This window comes from Phoenix dactylifera, chromosome 9, assembly GCF_051530095.1.
Source record: "Phoenix dactylifera cultivar Ajwa chromosome 9, Ajwa_hap1_PhDact_Kaust_v1.1, whole genome shotgun sequence".
In the NCBI taxonomy this organism is placed as follows: Eukaryota; Viridiplantae; Streptophyta; class Magnoliopsida; order Arecales; family Arecaceae; genus Phoenix; species Phoenix dactylifera.
This window is the reverse complement of record NC_143198.1, coordinates 8,806,826-8,833,545: the sequence shown is the minus strand read 5'-3', so window position 1 is coordinate 8,833,545 and position 26,720 is coordinate 8,806,826. Positions and strand designations below refer to the sequence as shown.

Below are 26,720 nucleotides of genomic sequence, written 5' to 3'. Positions count from 1 at the left end.
GGTTATTTACGAAATGAAATCACTATATCGAGAAATGGTTTAATATCACATTAGCTTCACAATCATGGCTCTCTCACTCTCTCATATAGTAAATTCGCCACCTCTTCCATTATTTAGCCCTCCCCAAGAGGCAAGTAAGGCCGGAAACATAGCAGGGCCACTCCCCTACTTAAGCCATGCCTGATTTTTTTTTTGGGACTTCAGGTCGGAAAAACTTTTAGAAAATTCTGATTCGTGCTCGGCCCAAGTGCAGACTCGGGCTCGACCGAAACCCGATTGGGCCAGCCCGAATTACCCGTTTGGGATAAAAATTGGCCTGGCCAAAATTTGATTGAAGCTTGATTTTTTAATCTTGCATACTATAGCTTCATTTTTTTTGATGAAATATTGTAGCTTCACGTTAAAAACTATGGATGATTAGAAACATATTTATCATAAAAATAAATTGAAAACATAATTGAAAATAGCATCTCTATTTTCTAAGCAGTTCATAAATAAGTACCTAAATTTGGGCTTCATTTTGAGCCTAAGTTCAGGCCCTGTTTCGGGCATCATCTAGGCTCGAGCTCGAGCTAGGCCCGAATAGACCTAATGATACAACGGAAGCGTTCCGGAAGACGCATGAACTCTATATTTAAGAAGAAATCGATCCAAAATGGGCTGACCCATTGCCCGTTCTTAAGTCAACCTAGTCCAAGGGGCCTCGAGCCATCTCGGTCCCAATTCCAACCCTGGAGGCAAGTGTAAAACAAGGGCGGAAATCAAATGAGACAGATGCGTGAAGGCATCATAAAACTTTGGAGGGTGGGAAAGGGGGAGTCAGTTACCTTACCATATGAGGTGGGGGTGGACAGTTATGGCTCTGCCTTGTTTGGCTATTTACCTCCCTATATTAATCAAGCCTCAGTATATTAACCCCAACTTGCCCATTAAACTATTTGCACAACAAAAGGGGGGGAAAGTTATTAAAAAACAAAGAAAAGTCGTACCGGGAGAGAAAAAAAGCAAAGAAATGAGAGTCGGATAAGCCATGGCATTAAGAGGCATTAAAGAAATTACAAAGCGTATTGAGGCATGAAAGCTTATCACCATTGGCTGCCCTGCCGTGTCTATGCTCGCTACGCATATACCTACGCCTCTCGCCTCTCGCCTCTCGCCTCTCGTTCTATCCTCTCTCGCTTAATGGGTCCGGGGCTCTCGAGGTGCCTCTCTCTGGGTAGAATGTGAGTGTTGTCTCCCTTCTCTTCGCTGCTTTTTTTGCTTCTCTCTGGCTGAATCCTTTGGTATGTCTCGCTCTTTACTCAGTGCTTACAAAGCCCTTCTTCTACGGTGAGTGTTTTATTGCTTATTATTCGTCTTTCTAATTGGTTTTGGAATGGGTTTTTTGCGGAAAGATTGGAACTTGGTGTTTGAGCGTGTTGAGTTTTCATATTTTGATCCCAAACTCCAGTGGAAAGAACGTTTATTTCGGGAAAAAAAAAATCCGGTTTTAGAGGGGAAAGATTGATTTTTTAGAAAGATGGCTGCTTGGTTCTGATCTCTCTGTCTTTTAGATGTTTTTGCTACTGGATGGTCCTGGTTCTCTTGCTCCATCTTGCTTTTTTTTTTTGGCTTTTTCTTCTTCCGTTTTCTTACTTTGGCCTCCGTGCTTTAGTTCTTTCACACGGGATATTATAGGGACTTTCTAGAGTTTCCATCTTTGGTATGGGTTTTAAGTCTGGGGCACCAATTTTCACAAGGTGTCTGCTTGGTTAAATTCACATGAGATCATCTTTCTCGCCGTTCATCTGTAGCATGCTATGTTATTCCTTTTGTTCGCAGTGGGTAAATTTAAAATCGTCAAAATTTGGATTGCAGGTGAGTCTTGAAGCAGCTGGGCATGAAATACCATTGGAGTTAGGCCGTGGAGGGGGAAGAGGATTAGCTTTTAGATCTGTTCTTTTTGGGTGTGGTGGCGTTGACCATGATGCAGGCTGCAATTGCCTTCAAAAATAATGGAGGACTTGGCCAGATTTCTGTCACTCAGCCGTCCCAGGCTACTCTGGTGCCTTGGTGGCTTGGATCCCAACCACTCTATGGAGAGCCTTTTGGACACTTGAAGTCTTTCACTGAGGAGCATCCCAATGGAGAGGGCCCGTTACCTGCCGCTCCCCGACAAATGCATCATGCTGTAGACCCAAGGCCGGGGCCAGGGCTGGCAGATAAAGGGGGTAATGGTACGACTAAGTCCTTAGCAATTCGAGGTAATATTTCCTTTTCCTCTAATGCCAGTCATTGTCTTATGCCATTTCTAAAATCAAGCAGGGTTCTTTTGTGCTGGTTCTCTTCCTTCTATAATGAGTCTCAACATAAACCATTATTATTACTCTGTGGTCCTAGAATAAAACAAATGTCCTTCACTGAATTGGTTATATTCATGATTCTTTCTTGAGGTTTCAGGTACAAAACTTCTCAGTGCTATGTTTCATAACTTTGGGAGTTATAATTTCCTTTACAGAAAAAGTAGAAAGAAAGGAAGAAAAAAGGCAGCAACTTTCATGAAGTGGTCGATTTACCTTTCAGTGAGCTAAGACTTTTTTCACTCACACACATTCAGAAGTCTAAAAGTTTGATCACAGGGCTTACTAAGAATTGGTACATAAAAAGACTTGTTCTTCTATTAACAATGTGATTCCACCTTGTTAGATGCCTTTGTACTTGATTCCTCTTGTAATATTTTTCTCTTTTTCTCTTTTCTCTCTCTAGGTCAATAGATACCTCTGCATCACTTGTTAGATAATAAAGAAAAAAGAATCACTGGCATTTTCGTCTTACCAAAAAGAAAGCTTGCCTTGACAGATCACGTAACTTTGAGTGAAAATGAATGACAAAAATAAATTTGTAAACCAACCTAGAACAAAAGAAATGAGAGTTGGTGATTCTGTATATGGTTAAGCATTCAAATCTTTATTTGAAAAAAAAAGCTTAGTGTTTCTGTAGCAAATAATTCTGGTAAGCATTAAAGTGTTTGCAGTAAGGACTGGTAGGTAGTGGGCTTCATGAATGGGTCCCTAGATGGAGAGTAGGTTATGGTCCTATCACGGAAATAATTAGTTCTTGTTTTTTTTTCTTTTAAAAAATTTAATTAACTCAAAACTGCCTCAGGATTGATTCATAAAGGTTTAAGTTTGATCCACATTGGCCATCAAAAGGTATTGGCAATTACATGATTTCTTATTGCAAGATTTATATAGACCTTTACTGGAGCCAGTTTGCAGGCCTGTAATCACTAGCAGTTAGGAAAACAAATTAAAGCCTGAAAGAAATGTGCAAAGATATGAAGACTGCAGTTACAATGAGATTGAATGATGGAAGGACTCCGTAGAAAATATGTTCTGTGATTTATTTGGAAGTTAAATAATGTAGGAGGCTTCATGGTAGATTAATGTTTACCATCAAACCTGACTGATTGTAACTGATAATATGAAATTCTTTCATCTACATACATTTTTGTAGGATATATATCTTATTTGATGAAATTTAAAGCTTCACCATCTGCAAACAAATGATTGCCTTTGAAAAGTGACCATATAGTGTGTAATCATTAACTACATGCATGAAACCTCACACTATTATGTATCACCTTGTCAACTGCTCTCGGACAGTAGAATAATGTTGAAGACTTTACATCACCTCCGGAGCACCAAAAGGTCATCTTGATTTCTTAAATTCATACTCGTCCCTTCCAATTTTTTTATCATATTCTATGTTATTTCATTCCAATAGTCAGTACATAAATCTTGCTTTCTCTCACTTATGAGTTAACATTGATCATTGTCGTAAGTGTTAACAGCAATATTATCATCATTCCACAGTATAAGGGCAATGATCAATCTCCCTGGAGACACTGTTTATATACCCTATATGCATTCATGATCTTCTGGATATCTTTGACATTTTTATACATTAGATTCCATCTCCCTTAATTAATTTGACACCTATTACCACAGTTTTTCCCGACCAATTCACCAATTGTATATTTTCCTGCAATTTATTGACTGTATCCTCTCCGTAGCACTACTTTAATCTTTATATTCCTCCCATCTCATGCTTGCTTGGTGCAGGAATATTCCCCAGTAGGTTCTCACCATCACCTTTCTTAATGTCCACCTACTAATCTGATTATATATGCTCCATATACTGGAGAACTCTAATGGTAGCAAACCCCACTATAGTTGAACTAAGTGCTTTTCATCGCTAAAAGATTTTTTGAAGTCAAAGAAATGCTCTCCTCCTGGAACCTTTATCCTTAAAGGAAGTTTTCAAGCATGTTTTGCTTGTTACTGTATTCCCCTTCATAACTGCTTTGGGGGTATTATAACAACTAATTGACCGTCAACAACAAATGTTCACAACTAAAGCACTAAACTATTAATTTGGAATTAATTAAGTATTCTAATTTGTTAAAATGTAGATTTCATGGTAGACACTATTTCAAACATGTGACTTCTAGGATTCTGGATTTGGGCAAGATTATAGCAGCCTTTATAAAGGCTTTTATCTAGAACAAGTATGAGACATAAAAAATCATGAGATATGGACTAATACGTGTAAAAATAGCCAAACATTAAACAAGTAACTTATAAATGTAAAGTTGTGTAGCTTTTAAATTTCTATTTTCTGCATAGGGAAAATTGAGAAAATTCCATTACAGCCTTGTCATTATTTAGCATCTCCTTCTGAAGTCTACTGTCTACAACTTGCTAAATGGTAATGTTTATATTATTTGACTCTTGAACACCTAAAATATTTTGGCTTCAGACCCCAATGATTCAGGAAAAGAGCAGAAAACTCAGCAACATTCTGCAGTCATCTCTCTGCAGTCATCTGCGCCCGAATATCAAGGTTGTTTTGAATTGGGACTTGGTCAAACTATGGTATGTTCTTTGATTTTCTATGCTATTGTTACTTGAATGCATATATATGTGTGTGTCTGTGTCTGTGTATGTGTATTAAAGAATTTGATTAGTATGATTCATCATGAACTATTGCCATTGCTTTGTCTTTTATTGCTGAAAATAATTTTGTAGGTTTCTTCCAATTATTCTTATGTTGATCACTGCTATGGTCTATTTGCACCTTATGGAGCTCAAGCAATGGTTGGTTTCTCTTTCCTTCCTCAAATGCTCAATAATTTCTTCAATGAAATTTGTGCAGTTAGCTCAAGTGAAACTATTATTAATGAGTTTTTTCTATTGATGTTTTTCAAAAGCTGCCTGCAGTAAGGTCTATAGATCATTCTTTTTTTATTTAATATTGGTAATATATAAGTAGAACTTGAAGAGTTCTGAATTATGTTTGTGAGTTACACAATTAATGAATTTGCAATTGATCCAGAAAGCAGTTTGCTTCTTTCACATTATTTTGTACTTGAAAAACATTGATGAGATGTCTAGCTCTTGTTGTATTTTGATGTTAAACCATTTGGTCTTATTTCTTGGTCTTTGCATATCATGTGAGCTACAGTAGAATCTTATTATTAATTAATTTCCCTATGCATGTCTTTATGGCTAGCAGGGTGATTGGCTGTTGTTACGTGTTATAGTCATAATGACTAATATCAGCCTTATTCAATCTGTTTGCATCTGGTTATTTGTACATATGGTAATACAAAATCTTATAATATTTGAGTCTTCTAACCAATTTACCTGGTTTTTATTTCCCTGAGCATAATGTACTTCAGATATTCATTTTGTCACAGAAAGTATTCTCTAATTATGTAATTCTGAATATGGATGTTCTTTGTTTGGTCAGTCTTACTCGCTACCAGAGTTTTCTATGATGAAAAGAAGGAATCTAGATAAGATAGTGATTGCAGGATTTAATCATATAATAAAAAATTAAAATATATTGTTTGGGTGATCACATGTATTATAAATGCTGTTGCATAGCACTGTGGGGATAAAGAGGTGGGCCATTTTTAATATTAGAGCAAATGCATTTATGACAGTTGGTGCAGAGAACTGTCTTTATCATTTTAAAAACAGGACAGCAAGTTCTCCCTTTATTCAGAGACTTTTATTTGTTTTGCTTTCCATGTGTCATGTTGTCTCTTTCTGGTCGTCAACATTCCTTTAAATGGGTATTAGATATTCAATCAATTGTAAAATATTTAAGAAATAAAAAAATGTAGAGTTTTAATTAAGGCATTCATGAGGTCATGAACTACAACAGAATAATGAGATAATTCAAGTGATTAGATGGATCAAGCACTAACTGATCATGTCATTTAAGAGTTTAAAGATGCTGTTAGACATAATGTAATTGCTGCATTAATTATGTCTTTCTATGAAGTTCTTTTGTAAATGGGGTCAATTAGTGCAACATTTGGTAGGACAGCTGTCAACTGTCATTTTCAAGTTCCAAAATTCTGGACCTAAGCATGTCATGAGAGGGAGCAAGATACTTCCGTCAAGGTTGGTGTCTTTTGTTTGAGTAGCGAACAATTAAAAGCGGTCCTTGATTCACTCAATATGGTCCTAGAGTGCTTAGATATCTAGTATGCTTGAATGCAAAGAGCATGCTCAAGTTGAACAGCTTCACTCCATCATGAACGCACCAAGTCTGGACCTTTAATTCCATGACATTATTGATTGCAGCTCTATCGGACTCTAGGAAGCAATGCTCAACTTATTGTTAAACTTGAATTGCAGTGGAGTCAGGTCACCACTCAAAATATAGCTCAAGGAGAATAACTTCGATATCATCATAAGGATGAGATGTGGAATCGTTTAAAGATGTCATTCAGTAATTTATATGTATCTTCTTTCTCGTATTTGAGACTGAGGTTGTTGTAAAGAACACATAAATATGATAATGAGTACTATAACTCCTTTGTAAATTGGTAAATTGTGCATACGATCATATGCTGTTGTTAGGAACACCAAAACTAAAAACTTTTATGGCTGCTAATTGGCAAAAGTTGTGCAATACAGGAAAGAGGCTGCTAGGAAGTTGGATGATGCTGATGATTATGGTTGTAAATATTTTGAGTTGGATTTTTGTTGAGCATGATAATAACCTCCCCCTAGCTTTTTCCTTTGTTTCATCTCACCAAAAGGTTGATGAAGGCTCAATAAACATAATTTGGAATTGATGTACTTCAGTTGATGTAAATACTAGAGGCTGTAAGCTTTCACGTCAATAGAGATTGTCTACAAGAGTAAAGCCTGCCCAAGCCTTCTCGCTTATCCTAGTTCAAGGTGTAGCCTAGGTAACATATTGCTTCACTGTATTCTTTTCTTTCAACTATTAAAATTTATTTAGATGGTATCATGTGATGTTGCAGAGATAGAAACTAGCATCTTTTTTGGACTTAGGATTGCCTATCTAGAAAAGGTTTTTTCTATTATCGATACATTTAAAATTTTCTGCTCTCAAAATTTGGTACAAGAATAATTCTTTCTCCATGAAGGATGGGCAGTCTCTCCCAACAAGGTAACAACTTCTTAGTGGACCGTAGTTTTTGGTGAATAACCAGTTGAAGTGGTTGGTATGTTGATAAGGTGACGAAGCAGTAATTAGGTGCCCTGGTGCAAACCTGGTAGCACCTTAATAGTGGTATCAATCAAATCAAGGAAAAATCAGCCTCTGATCTAAGCTTAGAAAACAGTGAGATGCCTTCTTCCAAAGGTAGTATGTGGAATTTCTGGGATAAATCCCGACACAAAAAAGAAATGACTGAAAACAAATCCCAAAATTATGGCTGCCTTGTTCTATTGCTAATTTGTGACTCATTTGAATTTTTGACCATAAGGTTAAAATTCCAGTCATTAATTCCTTCAAATTTAGCCATAATCGTTTTTATAGTAGAGAGTCAAAACTCCAATATAAATGGCCTTTCTAAAATAAGTGATTGGTTTACCTTCTTGCTTCAACACTGCTCATTTGCCTTGAGCTGATGTATCATATTCCACCACTGAATTTTGTTGGAATCAAGGCTAACACAGAGGACAGTAGATATGGGGTATTTTATCTCCTCAAATTAAGTCAGTTCATCGGACCACATGAAGCTGTCATTAACATAGCAAGGCTGTTGATGCAGAGCTTTATTGCCATAGTTGTGCACAGATCGACAACGATAAATTTGTCGGCCAAGAAAAACACACAAACCTTTTTTTTCAAGAATAGGCCTTTCAAACATGAGTTTGATGTTATCAAAATCAACAGCTACTCCTTTGCTTGAAATTATCTACTCAAGTATTTTACTTTAGTCTTTCTAAACACTCATTTTGACTGCTTCGCCTATATTTGTAATTGCAAAACTTCTAGCACCATGCATAAATGGACCATATGATTAAATTAGAACATTATAAAACAAAGACTAGGACAAAGTGCCTTACATAGGACCAAAAAATGTTGTTCATCAACAATTTTGAAGTTAGAGGAGGCATGAATGAGCCCATATGGCACTATAGGAACTAGGACTCATTTGGTTCGTGGGAAGAGGAGGGAAGAAAGTGTGGACAATGAAAACTGGGGAAATGCCTTATGTTTGGTTGGAGTTTTCAAAGGAAAGATGGGAAAGTAATTTTCCCATGAGAATAAAATTCCAACATTTCATGGAAAACAACAAACCATATGGGACATGGGAAAGTGACTTTCCCACCGAAAATTGGGATAATTTTTAGATAGAATGGGGTAAGATCTTTTTCTTTATTAAGGGCATAAAAGGTATTTTACACAACTTTTTCAGAAAAATAGTTGCTTAACCTAACATAAGCTACTTTGAAATGTGTCACTTTTTCATGGTCAACTAAATATGCAAAAACCACTTTCTCAGGCATCAGCTTTTCAGAAAAAACATTTTAGTGAGAGGAAATTTTTTCGGCAAACCAATTGAGTCCTTAGTGGCTTTCATGAGTCCTAAATTCCATTTTGTGTCTATCATCAGCGATCATATAGATCTAGTGGTACATGGGTTGCAAATCTAACTTTGAGAAGAATTATACCCTATGAGACTCGTCCAAAAGCTCATTTACTATTTAACTGGGATATCCTTGATTGTTATTACTAGCAATGAAGCTGTGCTACTCTACAGTTTTTTTAATAGATTTTAAGAAAAGAGGGGGGAACATTCGGCCGCTAGGTAAGGTAAAGAATATATACATATGCCCTAATACATAAAAAGGGCAGAAGGTAGGGCCTAATCCAATAATGTGCTGGGGCTAATCTGATAGGTGCAAAGCAAAAAAAAAAAATCTTTGCTCTAATTCTCTCTAATCAATCCATTTTGGATCTCATCAAATTCAGCCATCAATATCTTGCATATTTCGAGCTCAACTTCAAGTTCTATATAAGCATTATACATTTTTCGATACTCGTTCATCATTGCTTTGTGTTTTGTTGGTTGGGTTCGAAGGAAAAAAGAAGTAAATGTTTAGAAACCGAGGGGAAGGCATGTTTACGATATAGCATCCATGCATGCTAGGTTACCTCGTACATATTCTTTTTTCTGAAGGGAGCTCAGGTATGCTCTTGCTTATCCACAGGTAACGTACTTTTAGAGCAGTTCCATCTTTGAAAAGTTCGGTACGAATATGTTTTTCAGAGGTTAAAACAATGGCTTCCTCTAGAAGCTGAGAGAAAGAAGGGCCAGTACTGAAAGTCTGCCGTGGATTAGATGCTTGCGAGAGCACGAGTGTCAATTAAGATGACTACCACTGGTCCTTCTCTTTCATTTTTGTGAACAATAGTTTAATCAAATTTCTGAGCTACCTTAGAAAGTAACAGGCAACCTTTCGTTTCTGCTGGTCAAACGAATTTGATAGCGCAAGGTAAAAAAGAAAAGAGCCAAAAAAAGGTATAAATGGTTATGAAAAAAAAGGAAAACTGAACCGGTTTACCTTAAGTTTTCTATTTCCAAATTTTGTTTGTAATCCAATTTTTCTATGATATTTAACTAGTCAAGAGAGTCAACTGCTATAAAATGGCCAATAACATCTGCATGATAAAAAAAAGAAGCATTATATAATTGCACCTTTATTAATATTTGTTAGGAATAAGGCAACTATTTTCTAGGTATTTCTGTCAAATAAATATTATTATGCTTTCTCAATGGGATTTCACTAAAATCAACAAAATTGAACTTGTGTAGAGGTATAGTGTCAGCGTTGTTGTTCACACATTGTATAATCATCCATCTATTCATGTAGATCATATATTGATGGACAATTGGCTTGAATTCTATGTTGCATCATATTAATTTTTTTTCAAATAATATGCATTTCCTTCGGTAAGAAGGTTTCTAAACTGACCAGCATCTTCTTTTCATATGGATGCTTGAATAGAAGTTCCCTACATATAGAAGAGATATATCATCAGTATATATATGCCAATTTGATGAGAAAAAATATCACTAAGGAAATAAGTAGAAATTTTGATAACCTCCTCATCAAGGAATATGCAATTAAGACTAATCAATTGATTCTTCATATTCGGGTTTATGGAATCTCACATTCTTAAAAGCCTTACTTTTATTTTCCAATTATGTTTTTCCTACGTCAATATAGATAACAAATTGTACTCCATTTCTTTTATTAACCTGTTTATACAAAACATAGTACTTAACCAAACAACAATAATAAACAACGAAGAATCATTTTCTTTATAAACAAAAATAGTACTTGAAGGTAAATTATAAAAAATTCCTTAATAAACAATGTTCTTTGTATAATTGTCCAAAACTGCATAATCAATTTCAATCAAAATTTTGAGACCCTGTCGCGAATATACTCTGGACACAGCAGCGTATAATCACCCATGAGAGAACACAGGCTTAGGTAAGTAAATCCCAACAAGTTTCAAAGTTTGCCTTTGACTTTTGTTAATTGTCATTGCATAACAAAGTTTTACCGAGAATTGTCTTCTTTTAAGGATAAATGTCCATTTTGTTTCAGAAGCTTACATCACAATACGGGGGATATACAGTTTGACGCCAACATGATTACCAGTGATGATCACTGCTTTAATTACTTTGGAAGTCAATTGAATAATTATTAATCTGGTAACATTGTAGAGACCTACACTCTGGTTGATATTCCGTAGCAACATTATAGGACAACCTATTTTCAATCGCAAATCATGATGTGGGATTCCACTGAATTTGAAAGAATTCAATAATTCGACAAGATAAAGAATATTCTCAGAATCAGCATTCGACAAAGATTTATATACTGTATTAGAGCTTCAATATATCTTCCCCTCACTATAAAAGTATATACGAATTAATTTCGTCAACTATTTCATTGGTAGGGGTAAAAATAGCTCTCTCCTTCAAATACGAAGGATCATCAAAATTTTCTTCAAATTTTTGATAAATTATTTGTGCAATATGCTGCACAGAGTTTTCGCAATCTTTTATAAGCAAATCATCTAGGATTTCTATCTAATTTGCCTCCTCACCTTCTTGAAATGCAATGGAAGGAATTGTATCATCGCCAATATCTAAAACCCATTTAGCAAACTCAAATGCCGAAGTTTTTGATGGATCAATCATGCTGCTGTTTAATAACTGCATGTTTTTTTTTAAAAAAGAAATTTTTGCAATACTTCCATAGACGGATGCATCGATCGTTTCCTCCTTGCTACCTCCAACAATAATTGGAAGAATTTGTCTGAAATCTCCCCCAAGAAGAATAATCTTCCGCCAAATCGCTTTTCATCATTGTTTGAGTCCGTTGTTTTAAGAATATCTTTTAAAGATCTATCAAGAGCTTTGAAACAATTTCTGTGATTCATTGGAGCTTCATCCCACACTATCAAACTCATAGATTCAATCAATTTTGCAAGTTGTGTTCCTTTCTTAATTTCTCATGTGGAACATTCATCAACATGTATTGGTCTTTTGGATCTAGAAATTGTTGTTCTACTATCAGGCAGCAAAAGAGATGCAATTTTTGAAGAAGCTAAAGCTAGAACAATCCGTGATTTTGACCGAACTTTTGAAACAATTATCTGCCAAAGGTAGGTTTTCTCCGTTCCTCCATATCCATATACGAAGCATAACCCTCCTTTAAGGTTATTTACGGAATTCAAAACTTCATCATAAATAATTTTTTGTTCGTCATTTAAACCTTGATGTAACTTTGAATGCACGTCGTGCAATCCTGGATATCATAATCCAATTCTTCCCTCAATAATTTTTTATTTATTTCTTCTGCAATAATTTTGCTACGCATAGGTAAACTATGTTCAAAGAGAAAGCTGCAATTTTTGTTGAACAATTTTTCTAGTTCAAATAGAACATGATTTTTCAGTTGCGATTTCGGAATTTCTAAATTAGGAAGTTCCAAAATATTTCTTAACCTGAAAATGATATCATCTGTGAATATTTTTCATTGTATTTGCAATAATTTAAGCAGGTCAGCTATCTCACAGCAAATGACCAAAGTCACAAAAATCTGCCATAACCCAAATGCGGTGACCCAATTCGAAGCTTCATTCAATGCTTTGTGCCATTCTTTGTCATCTACCAATAAACCAAATGCAATACATGCTGATTGAAATGTCAGATAAACAATGGTATTAATAGTCCTGATTTCATCATAATTCCTCGATTCTTTTACTATATTTAAAAGCATTCTTAAATAATATAACTCACCCGAACTGGGATAAACATATACAATTCTGCCAATCTTTTTGTCGTCTAGTCCGTATTTTATCTTTGGCATGCTATACCCATTTTGCAGGAAAATCTGCATAGCATAAGTTAGCTTACGTGCATCTTCGATAATTTTATTGGTTTCAATCCACTTAGTAAACATAGTTCTTTCAGCATTTTTTCTAGACAAAATGGATGACAAATTTTGATTTCATGATAGATAACTGTATTCATATAAGATTACAAGGTTATAAGCTGCCTAAAATTGGTATTTTGATAAGCATTTTATTGGTTTCCATCCACTTAGTAAATATAGTTCTTTCAGCATTTTTTCTAGTCAAAGTGGACGACAAAATTCATTAGTAGCCTAGTATTTTCTACCTTATAAATATTATGTGATCCATCTCCGTCATCTTATGTGCATGGTATAATCTTTCAATTCATACCAATTTTAATTCTAGGTTCTAACAGTCAATTGCATCTTATGCTTTTGTGGTTTATATAACCATAAGTTCGATAGTCTAGTCTTAATGATCTCCATGAAACATTTTCAAAGCACTTTGCAAATTCTTGATCCAGTATACAACCATTTTAGTGCCACACTAATATAATATCATAAACTCAGTCCATAATCAGGTGTGGTACTAATCTTGGTTTGTGCTGATCATGATTCTAATCATCATCATTATGGTACACCATACCAGTCCATACCGATGTGTACCGGCATATCATACAGGAACTGAATTGTGCGGTATGGGAGGAATACTAAGTATCAGTATGCCGAATTGAACTCTTATTGGATGTACAGACACTTGACCAAGATGGTATTGGTATGGAATCTAATTCTGAGATTGCAAACCTTGATCATCGCTCATGGCAGTAAAGATGGAGCAGGGTAGGGAGATGCAGAGAGATTGGGGCAAATAGGGTCTAGATTCCAATCCCCTTCCATTTCTAAATGTTGTAGCACTTAATAGTATCATCAGCCACAATATTAAATTTTACTAGTAGATCATGGATACACAATATAGCTTAAATAATATAATTTTGATATGTAATCATTACTTTATAAGATTTGTAAAGTCATTACTAGATTGGATCAGCCTAAGTCCAATCCAACTAGTAACCTCATGACAGAATTTGGGCAACTCTCGAATTGTTGGGGCAAAAATATTTACCCTATCTGCATCGTCGGATTCAAATTTGGGATGGATCTATTTCGAGATCCAATTCATTGACAGACTAGTAATGAATTTTTACACCGGATATGGCTAAGGGCATTGTACGCCATATTATACCATACCGAACAGTTCGAAGCTTACCGTACTGTACCGATTCGGTGCCAGTATATGGTACGCGGGCGTATCGACACTCAGAATGCTTAAGTGGCCCTTGTACCGTGCATATCGATACACTAATAAGGTGGCACCGGTATGAGGCCCGGTACCGAGACGGCATACCTTGGTTGAGGGCATTACAAATGAGTTGGAGGACTCCCGATGAAGGAAGCAGTGATAACCAATCAGCTGAAGCGTAGGACTGGTGAGGACACCATAGTATAATAGGATTAAGGTATTTGCTATTGTAGGATGTTTTATGGAATTTTGTGGAACAAATATTTGTTTATAACATTTGTTGTTGAGAATTGTATCAATTTTTTAAGAGAAAGAGCCAGCTTTTGCTGTTATCGAAAGCCTCAGGCATGCTTTCTTTCTTGCACTCTCAAATTCCTCACAAAAATCAAGTTTCCCTTGCTTGGCATCAACAAATTTTACTGTTTTATTTAGGAAATGATGTTTTTTGAGCTGTGCGAAAAACATTTTGAGTTTATGTTGACTCTATGCAAACTATAGTTAGAGTTTGAGATATCAAACTTTTTTTTCAGCCGTGTATCTGGACTCAGAGTTCTGAATAATGTATACAAAAAATATGAAATTACTAAAGATTCTTCTGCAAAATACTTGGCCTCTTTTAAAAAAGGAATAGCATTGCTCAGATCAAAAAAATGCAATTCCTTTTATTTTTGATGATGAGAAAAAGTTGCTTGAGTGTATATAATAAAAAGAACTTTTTTCCTTTGGGGGTGGCTGGTGGTGATGGGAAGGAAACAAATAATTTTTATTTCTTCAATCATTGACATACTGCATCTTTACAATTTCTCGAGGTGATAAGTTGTCAGTGCTTGATTACCATTAAGGGTTGGAGCATTGTCAATGATTACTGTTCTCTTTGCTTTGAAGCATGGGCGTATGCTTTTACCATTGAATATGGCTGCCGATGGACCAATCTTTGTGAATGCAAAGCAGTTTCATGGTATCCTACGGCGTCGACAGGCTCGTGCTAAGGCAAAGAGAGAGAACAAACTGACTAAAGTCCGGAAGGTATGCATCCACCCTACAATACATGGCTCATTACATAGTTTTCCTCTTTTTCCTCAAACAGATTAGAGTTAAGAAGGTTGTATATCTAATATATTATATTAACTTCAAAGATCAAAATATGTGTTATAAATTTTTTCTAATATTAATATGGTGCATTTTTCCAAAATGCCATCTTTTAAAAATAAAAAAAAAATCTTTGACCAAATACTGGTTGTTAAGTGTCTAAGAGGAACTTTGATGGACTTGTGATATTTTTGTAACTTCTTTCAAAGCGACAATCCATCTCTTTTATGGACTGGTATGATTTTTCATTTGAGTTTTGATTTCTACAGCCATACCTGCATGAGTCACGTCACCTACATGCTATGCGTCGGGCAAGGAGCAGTGGTGGTCGCTTTCTTAACACAACAAAGGAAGGCACAGGACAAGGTGGCAACATCAATGCCAGGGTGAGAGATGAGGTGCCTCCTGCTCGTTCTGCTGCATGTCCAAGTACTGAAATCCTGCGATCTGATAGCGGGAATATCAACTCTGCAAGTGGTAGCTCAAGCATTTCAGGATCAGAGGTTACAAGCATGTACGCTCGGGAGCATAATCACTTCCAGGTCATTGAGCATCTTCGTCCATCCATTTCCCACCCTGTAACTAATATGATGGATGGAGTGCATGGTACCAGTATCCATGCGAAGTGGGTGACAGCAGCTGATGGCTGCTGCGACCTCCTTAAAGTCTGATGACAGTGGTACTGGGGAGGGGTGGTTGTCAATTGCAGTATTTGCTTCTTTGAGCTGAAGATGCGTACAGCTGGAGAGCAATGCTGCACCATATTAAATCCCCTCCAAAGCTTTCAACCAAATGGAAGAGCTGGCTACACTTTGATTCTGCCTGCAAAGCCAGTCCTGGTTCAGGGGTTGTCCCTACCATCATTTGGTTGTTTTCTAAAGGCAATTCATTCTTGGCTCACATCTTTCTCATCGCCTAACAGTTCCTGGAAGCAGCCTTGGTACTGTTGTGATGCTGAAAGTCCTCCGTCTGTAAAAAGAACATCTGCAGGGCTCATCCCTGTCAGTGCTGGTACTTTATGAGAATATGGAATGGTAATGTTTGTAACCGTGATATAGCTGGATAGCTGGTGCTTTTTGAGTGAGAATGCTTAAGGTCTGGCATGCAAGTACTGAATCGTGGACTTGGGTAATATATAGCTTTATGTTTGGAAACTAGTTTGGTTGTTTGATGTCATTAGCATTGTTCATGGTACGATCATTTACTTTCGAGGTCCTTTAATTTAGTATCTCTTCTTGTTCATGTTTCGATTATGTTGGTTAGCTTGAAGAGTGGGATTTATGCTCAAGTTTCATTCCTCATCATCCACAAATATTCCCAAGATCTCATCAGCACAGCAAGAGGCTAAGATGGCTGCAAGTATGATTCAGATGGTTGTGAAATGGGTCCAACTTTGGTACCATTCTGTTTAGTTCATGTGTAAATCCCTCACTGCATTCTATCCAATATAAATGTCCGGTATTTACACTTGACCTGGTACAAATAATTGAGATGCTTGTTTTTGGTAATTTGGAAATTGTTCCATGCTTGGACTGGTTAATTCTTTTGCAGCCTCTGACAGTACACTTACAGGAAAGCACAAGGCACCGTAAGCCTAAGCTTTAAGCCTGACTTTCCCACCTCTGAGGCTACTGAGCATCAGTATTTGGCTGCAGAATAATTTTTAAGGGGATGAGAAGAACTCATCCAGATATTGTTGAAATGATGCGACTTATTTAATAGGACAGAATTTTTTTGGCATTTGGTTAGAGGGATAAATACAGGAAATAAAGTATATTTAACGCTGCATAGGATGATGATTTGGATTTCTATTACAAGGTTGAATTTATCCTCTTATTCTTTTTGTTGTGTTTAGAGAGTGGTTAAGAATAAAAAAGTAACTGGAGGGATAACTTTCCCTTTTCTATGTTGTAAGTCTATATCAACAAAATGGTGTAGAATTATATCCTTGACTATTCACCTATCCCCTCCCATTCTACAAGCCTGTTTCCTCTCCCTCCTTGGGGTGTTGTGGCAGGATATCCCTCCATTTATACCATCCAGACCAGTTATACCCTCCCTATTTTACCCACTGAAGGCAACCTAATAGTACATTTAGCTGTTGTTAATTTTTTTTATCAATGATGTAATATAATGGATGGCGTCAGCTGCCAGTAGGGGAAGAATGATATCTATATACTCATCTTAGATATCTTGGGTTCTTGGTTCACCCGGATAGGCGCTATACGAGCTAGGGCTTAATACAACGGCTATAGGTTTCAGGCCCTCCATGACTTTATCATATATATTTACAGGTACTTAATAGCAAACATTATAATCTATTATTTAGCATCATAACAGTCATTTATAACATCTACTGTCGTCTTAAAATAAAATATAATTTTTCAAAATTCACGAATTTTGCATCAATTTTCCCTCTAATAGAGATTGCATAGCTGGAAAACTAATATTTTGTTGTCAAGTGAATAATTGAAAATATAATATTGTGATTTTTCTATTATTACCCATTATTTTCCATTATAATATCATCATAATTATCACCGTAGCATTGATTATTTTAATGCCAAAAATTTAAAATAGCATGCTTTGAAGTACATTACTGTCGCTATAACCGTTAAAACAGTCAATGATGGTTTCAACAAGGTCAGTTCATGATGTCATATTTAGTTCGTTTAGCAGAATGAAAATTTATCTTATGTCCGATCAGTGACCACGCTTTGGAGATGGCGCAGCATGACTCAAAATTTCTCCTCCAACGAGTCTTTTTACGGATTTTGGATTTGCAAGTTGACGGCAATCAGCAAGTTAAAACTGATATTTTAAAAACTTGAGTAAAAATTTGCAGTGCTTCTTCATGAATTTAGAAGCATGATGGATAAAATCTGCTTAACCAACTGATATTCATCCATAACAACTAAAAAACCCTCAGACACAAGCAGAAAAACAAATATAAACAATCCAAGGGAGGTCAAACGTTACTTGCTATTCGCCATCCACTGATGCCCACAGCTCCATTATTGCTTTTCGATCATGTTACATTTACCAAGATTATTGCTTTTCAACCATGTTATTTATTATTCCCCATGACAAGCTTATGGTGGCAAATCAATTCCAGGCCACACAAGCTCCATTGTCTTCATCATTTTAGCAGTCAATGTTCAGAGAGAAAGAACTTTATTTACTAAAATTATTGAAGGCCACTTTTTCATCAAATATCTTATAATGCACAAATCTGGCTTCTAGCCTCTGAATACACTTGAACCGGTTCATACAAGCATTTTGTGCCAAAACAGATTGCTGAAGTGAGTAATATGCATTAATGCGGAGCCTCAAACTGAAAGGATTTATTACAAAGTTAATAGAACATTGTTAGATACCATATTTGAACGTTATTTCTACCAACATTATTTTATTAAGCAATTATTATAGGCAGTGACTTATCAAAGAAAGAAGATGCTACAAATAAAAAAAATCAATAAAGAGTTTTGGTAATTGAGCTTTGGCAATTTGCTGATCTAGAATTGTTGGCCACAATCATCATCAAATAATTCTAGGACTCATACTTATTGCATTGAAACAAGTAATGTACAAAGTACTTTGCCTGCTAGCCCTTCAAACTGTCCGAATAATCAATTATTTTTTTTGATGCATAACTTATTAGATGAACAAAAAATTAAAAAGAACTGATATTTCTAGATTATTGTTATTACATGTGTGACGTTAGACAATATCACGCAATTACATGTGTGACTTTACGACATATTACAAATAAATATTGCTTGTAGCAAATTGCATTGGATCTATCTCCTGGCAAGTGATGTCAGATGCCTGTACTAGTAATCTGGATGAAAATCCAATATCGTCAAAATGTGATAATGGGCCCAGGTTCAATCACTGCAAATGGGAGGGGGTTGAAGACAGTGGCTGATTTGTCATAATGCTTAAACTGTTATCCAAGACAAGTAGAGTGAATAAAATGAAGAAATTTTTGTACAAACACCTGAACTATAATCTCCTCCATAGCATAGCATCCAGTGACCAGCATCAGAGGTTAGCAATGTCCAGCATCTAAAGTTTCCACGCATGTTTGAGGTAGAAATCATGCTGAATCCCACTTTTTTTCCTTTTTTTCTTGGGGAGCGGGGTCGGTTGGTTAGAAACCATTGTTTCTACATGAGAGAAGGGTCTTGCAAGGGAAGTCTGATGTTGCGTGAGAGAGAGAGAGAGAGAGAGAGAGAGAGAGAGAGAGAGAGAGAGGGGGGGGGGGGATTGGAGGTCGATGAATTTGTTAGTTTTACCAGCAAAGTCAAGATTCACAATTGAATGGCTGTATACCATTTGTCTCAGGATATTTATATTGAAAGTCGTAAAGATGAATCAACATTTGCCAGCGAGAAAGGAGATTGAGCTCTTTTTTATACTGAATGATAAAAAAACCTTTTTACTTCATTCAATTTCATTCCAAAAGGATAACTATTTGCACTAGTACAGACAAGAAGTTGACATGCCAAATATGGTCCAAACTTGATATACAGAGGAAACCTATGATGGAACATCAGCATTGTCAGGGTCATCTCTGTAAGAGTTACCCATGATATCAGGAACAAGAAAAATTTTATGAGCTCAAATTAATCATGTCATTTTGATAAATTTTGCTGATATCAGATCAGAGCCCACATATTAAATCTGGGAGTTCAAATCACTGACAAAATAACAAATTTACTGCAGAAAGTTTTTAACAAAAAATAATGGCCATCATGGCAAGTTGGACCAGAGTAACCTAGCCCATCATTATTAATTTATCCAAACAGAAAAGCTCAATGGAAACATCAAACTAATCTACAATTATATATCAACATTCATCATGCCTGAAGAAAAAAAAAACTAACTATGCAGTAGAAGTGGCATAGCTGGTATCAGACCCATATGAGTCATAGCCACATATGAAACTGCAAATTGGTTCTTTTTATTGTTAGAATTGAAAAGTCATGTTCATCGCACAACCACAAAGAAAATGGTGGGCTAAGCATCGAAATTACCAGCAAATCCCAAAACACTAATGACTAATCAACTGCTCGCACCAAATTGTGATCAAAATTAAATATTAGAAAGAGCCATGCTATACAATAACCTGCACGCAGAACTCTTTTAAGTTAATAATGCCACAAAACTCTATAGAGTTGTTGGTTCACTCTTCATGACATCACAAACCTTCTTATGGTGCTGTTTTTGTTAACTAGAATTCCATTTCAATAATTTATATCCATAGCAGCACCAGGATATTTTCTTTTCTTTTCTCCTCTTTCCTTTTTTGTAGGCATGCATAATGAATTCAATCCAACAAATAATTTCATTTTATGGTATCTGAACTACAAACCGATGCATTCACAGCACCATGAAACAAAATAAAGACCAATAACCAGAACAACATGGCATTAAAATGCGTCACATCCACTACAGCATAGATGAAAGTCAATCAAGATCAAGAATCAATCAACATGTTTGTGTATCATTTCAAAATTTTTTCAGTTTTACAGATGAAGGAGAGATGTTAGTCCAACATCCAATTATTCCAGCACTTTTAAAATTCTGAGCTCGGGATCGACGATCCAAGAATCCACTATCAGAAGATGTATGATATCAAAAGATATCAAAAAACAAACAAAAAAAAGAAGGCAAATGACCTTCTATTTCTCAGAGTCGGGGGTGGTGGTGGTGGCGGCCGTGGCGGCGGCGTCGGTCATGGCCTTCTCGGCGTCGAGGATGGGGGCGTAGTAGTCGGCATGGGCGTCCATGCACTTCTTGAGGAGCGAGGTGACCTCGAAGCACTTGCTGACGACGTCCTCTCCGGTCTGGTCGGCCTCCTCCACGCACTTCTCCCACGCGATAAACTCCTCCTTGCACCCACCTCCCTTCATAAACAAGCAGAAACCACACTCCCCCTCCTCCTCCTCATCCTCCTGCTCTTCTCCACCCCCGCCGGCCTCTCCTTCTCCTCCGTTCTTCTCCCCATCTCCGCCGGCGGCGGAGGAGTTCGGCCGCTCGGAATCGCCGGAGGATTCGCCGCCTTGATCAGAAGGAGGGGGAGGGGGCGGAGGAGAGGGAGAATCGGTGGTCGGAGCTATGGTTTGAGATTCGGCGGGGGGCTCGGAGGGGGAGGGAGGAGAGGAGGACATGGCTTGGGGTTGCGTGGGGGCGAAGGGGAACACGGATCTGAGGGTTTAGGGTTTCTGAGGGAGCCTTAATGTCTAAAGACTTGAGAGACCCGCTAACTGGGCTGGTCGCTTCGAGTTAATTTATTATTGAGTACTAACTAAAAATCGGAACGTTTTACCAGCTCTGGTTCGCCCTCGGCGGTCGCTGCTTCACGAGTCTTGAAGACTAACAAAAAAAATTATTTTTTTAAATCATCTAAGGTAAATAGTGATAGTCTTCTTTGTGGCTTCCTATTTTAAAGATATCTTTTTGAATAATTAAACGGTCGTTTCTTCTTCTCTCTATCAATTTTTTTTTCTAATTTTGTTGACTATGTGAGGCATTATTATATGTTAAAAATACAAATTATAATATAATAATATATTCTTCTAACTTAAAAGTACTTCTATTGTATGTCATAATTTTTTAGAAATATATATACACACACACATAAAAATAATATCTGTGCGATGCACAGAAAGATAATAAAAATCAAATTATAATTTTATACTAATAAAAACAATAAAAAATAAAAATAATAAATAAATAATAGTATAAATAGGATATATTTAACAATTATAAAAAAGAGAAATGGATAAAATATAAATCGAGGAGAAAAAAATTTAAAATTCAAAAGAAAATTCTTGGGCCCAAAATAGCAATCAGTGCCCCAATCTCATCACACGTTTGCCGAAATCAAAAAACACTAGAAACGTCCATCAAGATCGCTAGACAATTTCACATCTGGTTCCTAAAGCGACTCAAAAGGCATCTATGGGGATAATAAGGGATTGATCCGGGAGGTTTTTGGAAAGCAGTTGGTAGAAAGGATTCTGACCAAACTGATTCCTTCGTGAGTGGAGCCAGACAGGTTGTTTTGGATGATGTTGGGCCAGTCGAGAGTGCGCTCCAAGGATCTTCATGCTTGACTAGCAGGGAGCCAAACAGGCGGATTGATGGCGGATGGATCTGGAGGTTGAGGGTGCACCCTCGGGTGGCGCTCTTCCTTTGGAAGGTGGCCTGGAGCTGCCTACCGACCAGAAGTGTGTTGGCCAGGCGAGGGATGTGGATGACTCCACTATGCGAGGTATGCCCGAACTCTGAGAAGACTATCAACCATGTACTTCTTCAGTGCCCTACAACTATGCAAATCTGGAGATGATCACCTGTGCCACCCTCTTTGTTGTGGGAGTCGGTGGAGGGGTTGCTTCGGTATCTGCACGATTCTCTCCGGAGGCCTAATACCGCAGAGATAGGGATCATGGTTGCTTAATTGGTCTATCATATTTGGCTAGACAGGAACGACCGCCTGTTTGAGGGCAGGAGATCGTCTCCACGGATTGTGATGGATAGAGCCCTGTGGTGTGCAGTGAAGGTTAATCCTTCACTGCACACCACAGGAACAAAAGAAATGACTATCAAGAACGAATTAATCCTTTATTTTTCTTTTTTCTAAATACCTTCTTCTGAGACAGAAGAACAGGAACAAAAGAAATGAAATGCAATAATCGAATGAATGAATAAAAATTTTTATAAAATAAAAAAAGATCTTTATTTATTCTTTCTTTCCTATATCCGTATTCATACATACGGAATTCTTATCATGATTCATGAACTAATATATATATATATTGATAACGAATATTTTATTGAAAGATTAAGTTATTACCGAACAAAGAAAAATTATCATTATAAGGATGAGATCAATTCGAAAGCACTTTTTTTTCTTATTCTAGCGGAAAGAATTCCATTGGTTTAATTTGGGACTCTCCGATGTACGTTGAGCTCACCTGCAAGGGCCAGGGATATCTGGGGTACCTGCACCACTGTATCAGCGTCCAGATTTATCTATTTCTCTTCAGTACCCCCATCCCCTGGTTATCTTAAGGTGAACTTTGATGGAGGCATAGCTGGGGATGGTGCCTCTGGAACGTAGGTTTTTTGATCAGTGACCATGAGGGCAGATTTATTGTAGCGGGAGGGCGAAGCACACTAGATTTAACTGCAGTGGAGCGGAGCTACGGGAAGCCTGGAAGGGTATTTTGTACGCAAGACGAGTACTGGGAGCCGACAACCTATTTCTCGAGGGTGACTCCTCCTTGGTGGTTGACTGGATCTGAGGAGTGGATAGGTACGAAGACGACCACCCGTTGATACGAGACATATGTAGATTGGTGCTGAGAGTTGACCTCCTATCGGATTGCACATGTGTACCGGAAGGCGAACAACGCAGCAGAATGGTCGCCCCCCTCCACCCCCCCCCCCCCCCCCCCCCCGGCGCGGGGCCGGGCCCAAAAAAAAAAAAAACAAGAAGAAGAAGAAAAAAAAGGAGAGGAAGGGCATCCAAATCCAAAACGAAGACATATTTCTTCGAATCTTTAGACCGCTAAACCACTCCATCCTGCTCGAAAAAGAAAACCAAGAAATCAAACTTCCCCTCACAATCAGGGACAGACACAAAAGTCACGAAGTGGGAAATGACCTGGTGGATTAGGGAGTATATGGAATTGGTGCAAATGGGGCACTCAAGCAGCTCGTGCACGCTGGTCAACGGCGAGAAGACTAGCGCCGAGACGCCCCCGATTCCTACGTCGCTGCCGTTCCCGCCGCCGCTACGTTGGGGCTTCAGGAAGGGGCGAGGAACATGGCACGCGCATAAGCTGCCTCATGCAAATATGCAGTTAGGAGACTAATAGGAGCCTTAAAAAAAATCGTTTGGAAATTCTGGAAATCGAGATCCGTTGGGGATAGAAAACTAATTCCGCTAGAAATTATCTGAAAATTACTTTCGCTGGTTATTGAAGAGTCCATGTTATATGATTTTTCTTTTTTTCTGATTTTTCTGATGAATTTCTTTCAATTTTTCCTACATTGTGGAGAGGGCGCTAACATTTCCCCTCCTTTCTGTTTAATAGGTATCTATATATATATATATATATATATATAGAAGAGAGAAAAGCCTAGGCTTGGGCTGGGCGATATGTTTAGATATAGCTGTTCATTGAAAAAAATAATGAGAGGCTTAAATGGATATTCTCGTGAGTAAGTTAATATGGGGCTTTTTTATTCATTTGAGCACTAAGTTAAAGAGATCAATTTCAAATTATTTAATTAAATTATCAAAAGAATCTAGAGTTAGCTTAGCTCAAATCGAATCTAGAATATAATAACTTGATTATACAGTAATATAAATATGGCAATTACCTGGAGGTCAGTCGTGATCTAGTGTCCTTAGAAAGTAAGATAAAATCTTTGCTTGAGTTTTATAAAAAGAAAAAATTGATTTAGGATCATTAAGAAATTTTGGAAAATGTTGATCAAAGTTGTATAATGAAAATGTGGTGAATTAAGTCATTAAAAGGGGTCAAAATATTGATTGCAATTTGAAATGTGTTATAATGAAAGACTTGATTTTTCAATAAATAAAGCTTTTATTAATAACAGGAAAGAAATATAGTTGATTTTTAGGCTAAATATGATGAGACCAGGTCATGCTCTGATATGTTCTTCTACTGTTGGCTGTGCTATGGAAAACTTTAAGTGTTTCATGATTAGGGTTAGTTGATCATTGATTAAACATATTCTAAATTGTTAACTATCCGAATAAATCATGTGTTATTCGTTCGCTCCTTATGATTTATAAATTTAAGTTTAAAATCTAAGCTTTATTACATATTGGTTACCTTATTAGAAAACTTATTAAGATGTCAACTCCAATATAGGAATCATGGTATCAATATTTACCTTCTTGGACTTGCTCTTACGACTCAATGCCAATCATTTTCATAATTAGGATAGACCATTGTTGTCTAAAACCATCACTACACATCTACGTTCACCTTCACGGTCATCTATTAATTTGACTCTAATTACGGTTGGTCATTATCTTTTGTGGGAATCAAAGCTCCATCATAATGTTTGCATTGAATCCATTTCATTTCAAGCTCTATTGCAAATACAATTAATTTTAATAATCTATTCTTCCATAAGGATTTAGCATTCAAATTGATCCAATCCAATTTCAAATGAATCTGCATCCACATCAAGATGATTTCAATCTAAGACTATTAGTCACTTATTTAGTACTAATCTTGCTAGCCTATATCTTAATCTTAAATGCGATAAGAAGCTTTTGATAATTGATCCAAAATGTAGTTATCACACTAATTTTGATCTAGGAGGGATAATCTTGGATTGTATGTTACTTAAAGGGTAAAACTCTAGAGTTGGCATAAAGATATTGTGTTGCGGAGAACTCTTGGGAAGAGTCTATGCTTTGACATAGAGATGTGTACGAGCGTTGCGGTTGACCCAAAGGGTCGAATTGCTTGCTGGCACCTAAGGGCATCGCAAGTGTTCGGTTCGATAGAGTTGCCAAGCAGAGGCATAGAGGTGCATGCTTGATTATGTACCTGGACTGTTGCGCACTTATATGTGTGTCTAAGTAAAGAATTAGGAAGTTTGGTCTTGGTGTGTGGTATGTCGAGGCGACGTATGGATGTTTGGATTAGAAAAATGCTCACCCCATGATATGTTATCTCCCAGCTACTTTGAGTTTTTAGGCTAAACATCTTTAACTTTGGAAGGTCTAGATTTCTCAAATTTTGAGGACATTTTTTTAAGAAAGGGAGAATGTGAGAGCTGGCCTAATTGGGGCCATTTTAAACTATGAAGCCAACAAACCCAACCAACTTCTATTTGTCCTCTGCCCCCCCCCCCCCCCCCCCCCCACCACCACCACCGCCACCACCTTCTGTTGAGATGATAAGTCCATGGTAACTGTGGTTGGTGTGGACTCCAAGAGTCCAGTATAGAGCGGTTGTTCCACTATTCGGGCCGCTCGTAACTGCTGTAGAATTTGCAGGTGGGAAGCGAAACCACCTTGCTCATCTTCTCAAAAACCCTCTCCATTTAATCTCGTCTTCCCCGACCACCCTATCCCACCCTTCTTCATCATCCTTAGTGGCTACCATGCCGCCACAATCGAGCGCCGCAACCACCCAAAATCCTCTTTTTCTCTCTTAAAACCTCCTCCCCAATTGCTCTATTTTTCTTGTTTGAGTGTTGTCGTCCATTTTTTCAAGCTAGAAGCCACCACCATCGTGAGATCCATCGCCACCATCGCTCGTTGGTGAGTCCTCACCCTCTCGATAGTCCCTTTGGTCAAGGAGGTTGTCAGCAAAGGCAGCTAGGGTTGCTACCCTTTTCCTCCTCCCTCCTTTATTCCCTCTATGTGCACGGTTGAACCACCATGGCCACCACGCTACCCCACCGCAGGCTATGCCACTGTCAGACCTTCTTCTCTCCTCTTCCCTCTCTTCTCTCCCTTCTCTTCCCTCTCTTTCTCCTCTTCATTTCATCTTCTTCCTCCTCTTCTAATTTATCTTCTTTTCTTCCTGTTTTTCTTTATTTAATAATTACATAAAATCCTCCCTGTCTTT

At 37.2% G+C, this 26,720-nt stretch overlaps 2 protein-coding genes across 5 annotated transcripts; one reads left to right on the top strand and one right to left on the bottom strand.

Moving 5' to 3' along the window:
* Nucleotides 1-1,030: 1,030 nt before the first annotated feature.
* On the top strand, nucleotides 1,031-16,241 carry LOC103722493 (nuclear transcription factor Y subunit A-10-like). Of its 4 annotated transcripts, none has more exons than XM_008813070.6 (6): nucleotides 1,031-1,329; nucleotides 1,858-2,243; nucleotides 4,801-4,916; nucleotides 5,070-5,138; nucleotides 14,881-15,021; nucleotides 15,354-16,241. In XM_008813070.6, exons 2-6 carry the CDS (start codon nucleotides 1,964-1,966, stop codon nucleotides 15,753-15,755), a joined length of 1,008 nt encoding a protein of 335 aa, XP_008811292.2. In that variant the 5' UTR covers nucleotides 1,031-1,329; nucleotides 1,858-1,963; the 3' UTR covers nucleotides 15,756-16,241. The 4 variants fall into 4 exon arrangements, with proteins under 4 accessions (XP_008811292.2, XP_008811293.2, XP_026666356.2 ...); XM_008813071.5 differs by having other exon boundaries at nucleotides 1,036-1,223; XM_026810555.4 differs by lacking the exon at nucleotides 5,070-5,138 and having other exon boundaries at nucleotides 1,071-1,223.
* Nucleotides 16,242-20,573: 4,332 nt separating this feature from the next.
* Nucleotides 20,574-21,359, bottom strand: LOC103722492 (uncharacterized). Its single transcript, XM_008813068.6, has one exon. The coding sequence runs from the start codon at nucleotides 21,258-21,260 to the stop codon at nucleotides 20,772-20,774; it is 489 nt and encodes a 162-aa protein (XP_008811290.2). The 5' UTR covers nucleotides 21,261-21,359; the 3' UTR covers nucleotides 20,574-20,771.
* Nucleotides 21,360-26,720: the final 5,361 nt, after the last annotated feature.

What these genes read in the sequence shown, in the direction of transcription:
- LOC103722492 (XM_008813068.6), bottom strand. Translation starts at nt 21,260, where the DNA reads ATGTCCTCCTCTCCTCCCTCCCCCTCCGAGCCCCCCGCCGAATCTCAA.
- LOC103722493 (XM_008813070.6), top strand. Translation starts at nt 1,964, where the DNA reads ATGATGCAGGCTGCAATTGCCTTCAAAAATAATGGAGGACTTGGCCAG. An exon ending in TAAGTCCTTAGCAATTCGAG is followed by an intron (nt 2,244 to 4,800) that starts GTAATATTTCCT and finishes TTTTGGCTTCAG; the next exon opens with ACCCCAATGATTCAGGAAAA. An exon ending in TGGGACTTGGTCAAACTATG is followed by an intron (nt 4,917 to 5,069) that starts GTATGTTCTTTG and finishes ATAATTTTGTAG; the next exon opens with GTTTCTTCCAATTATTCTTA.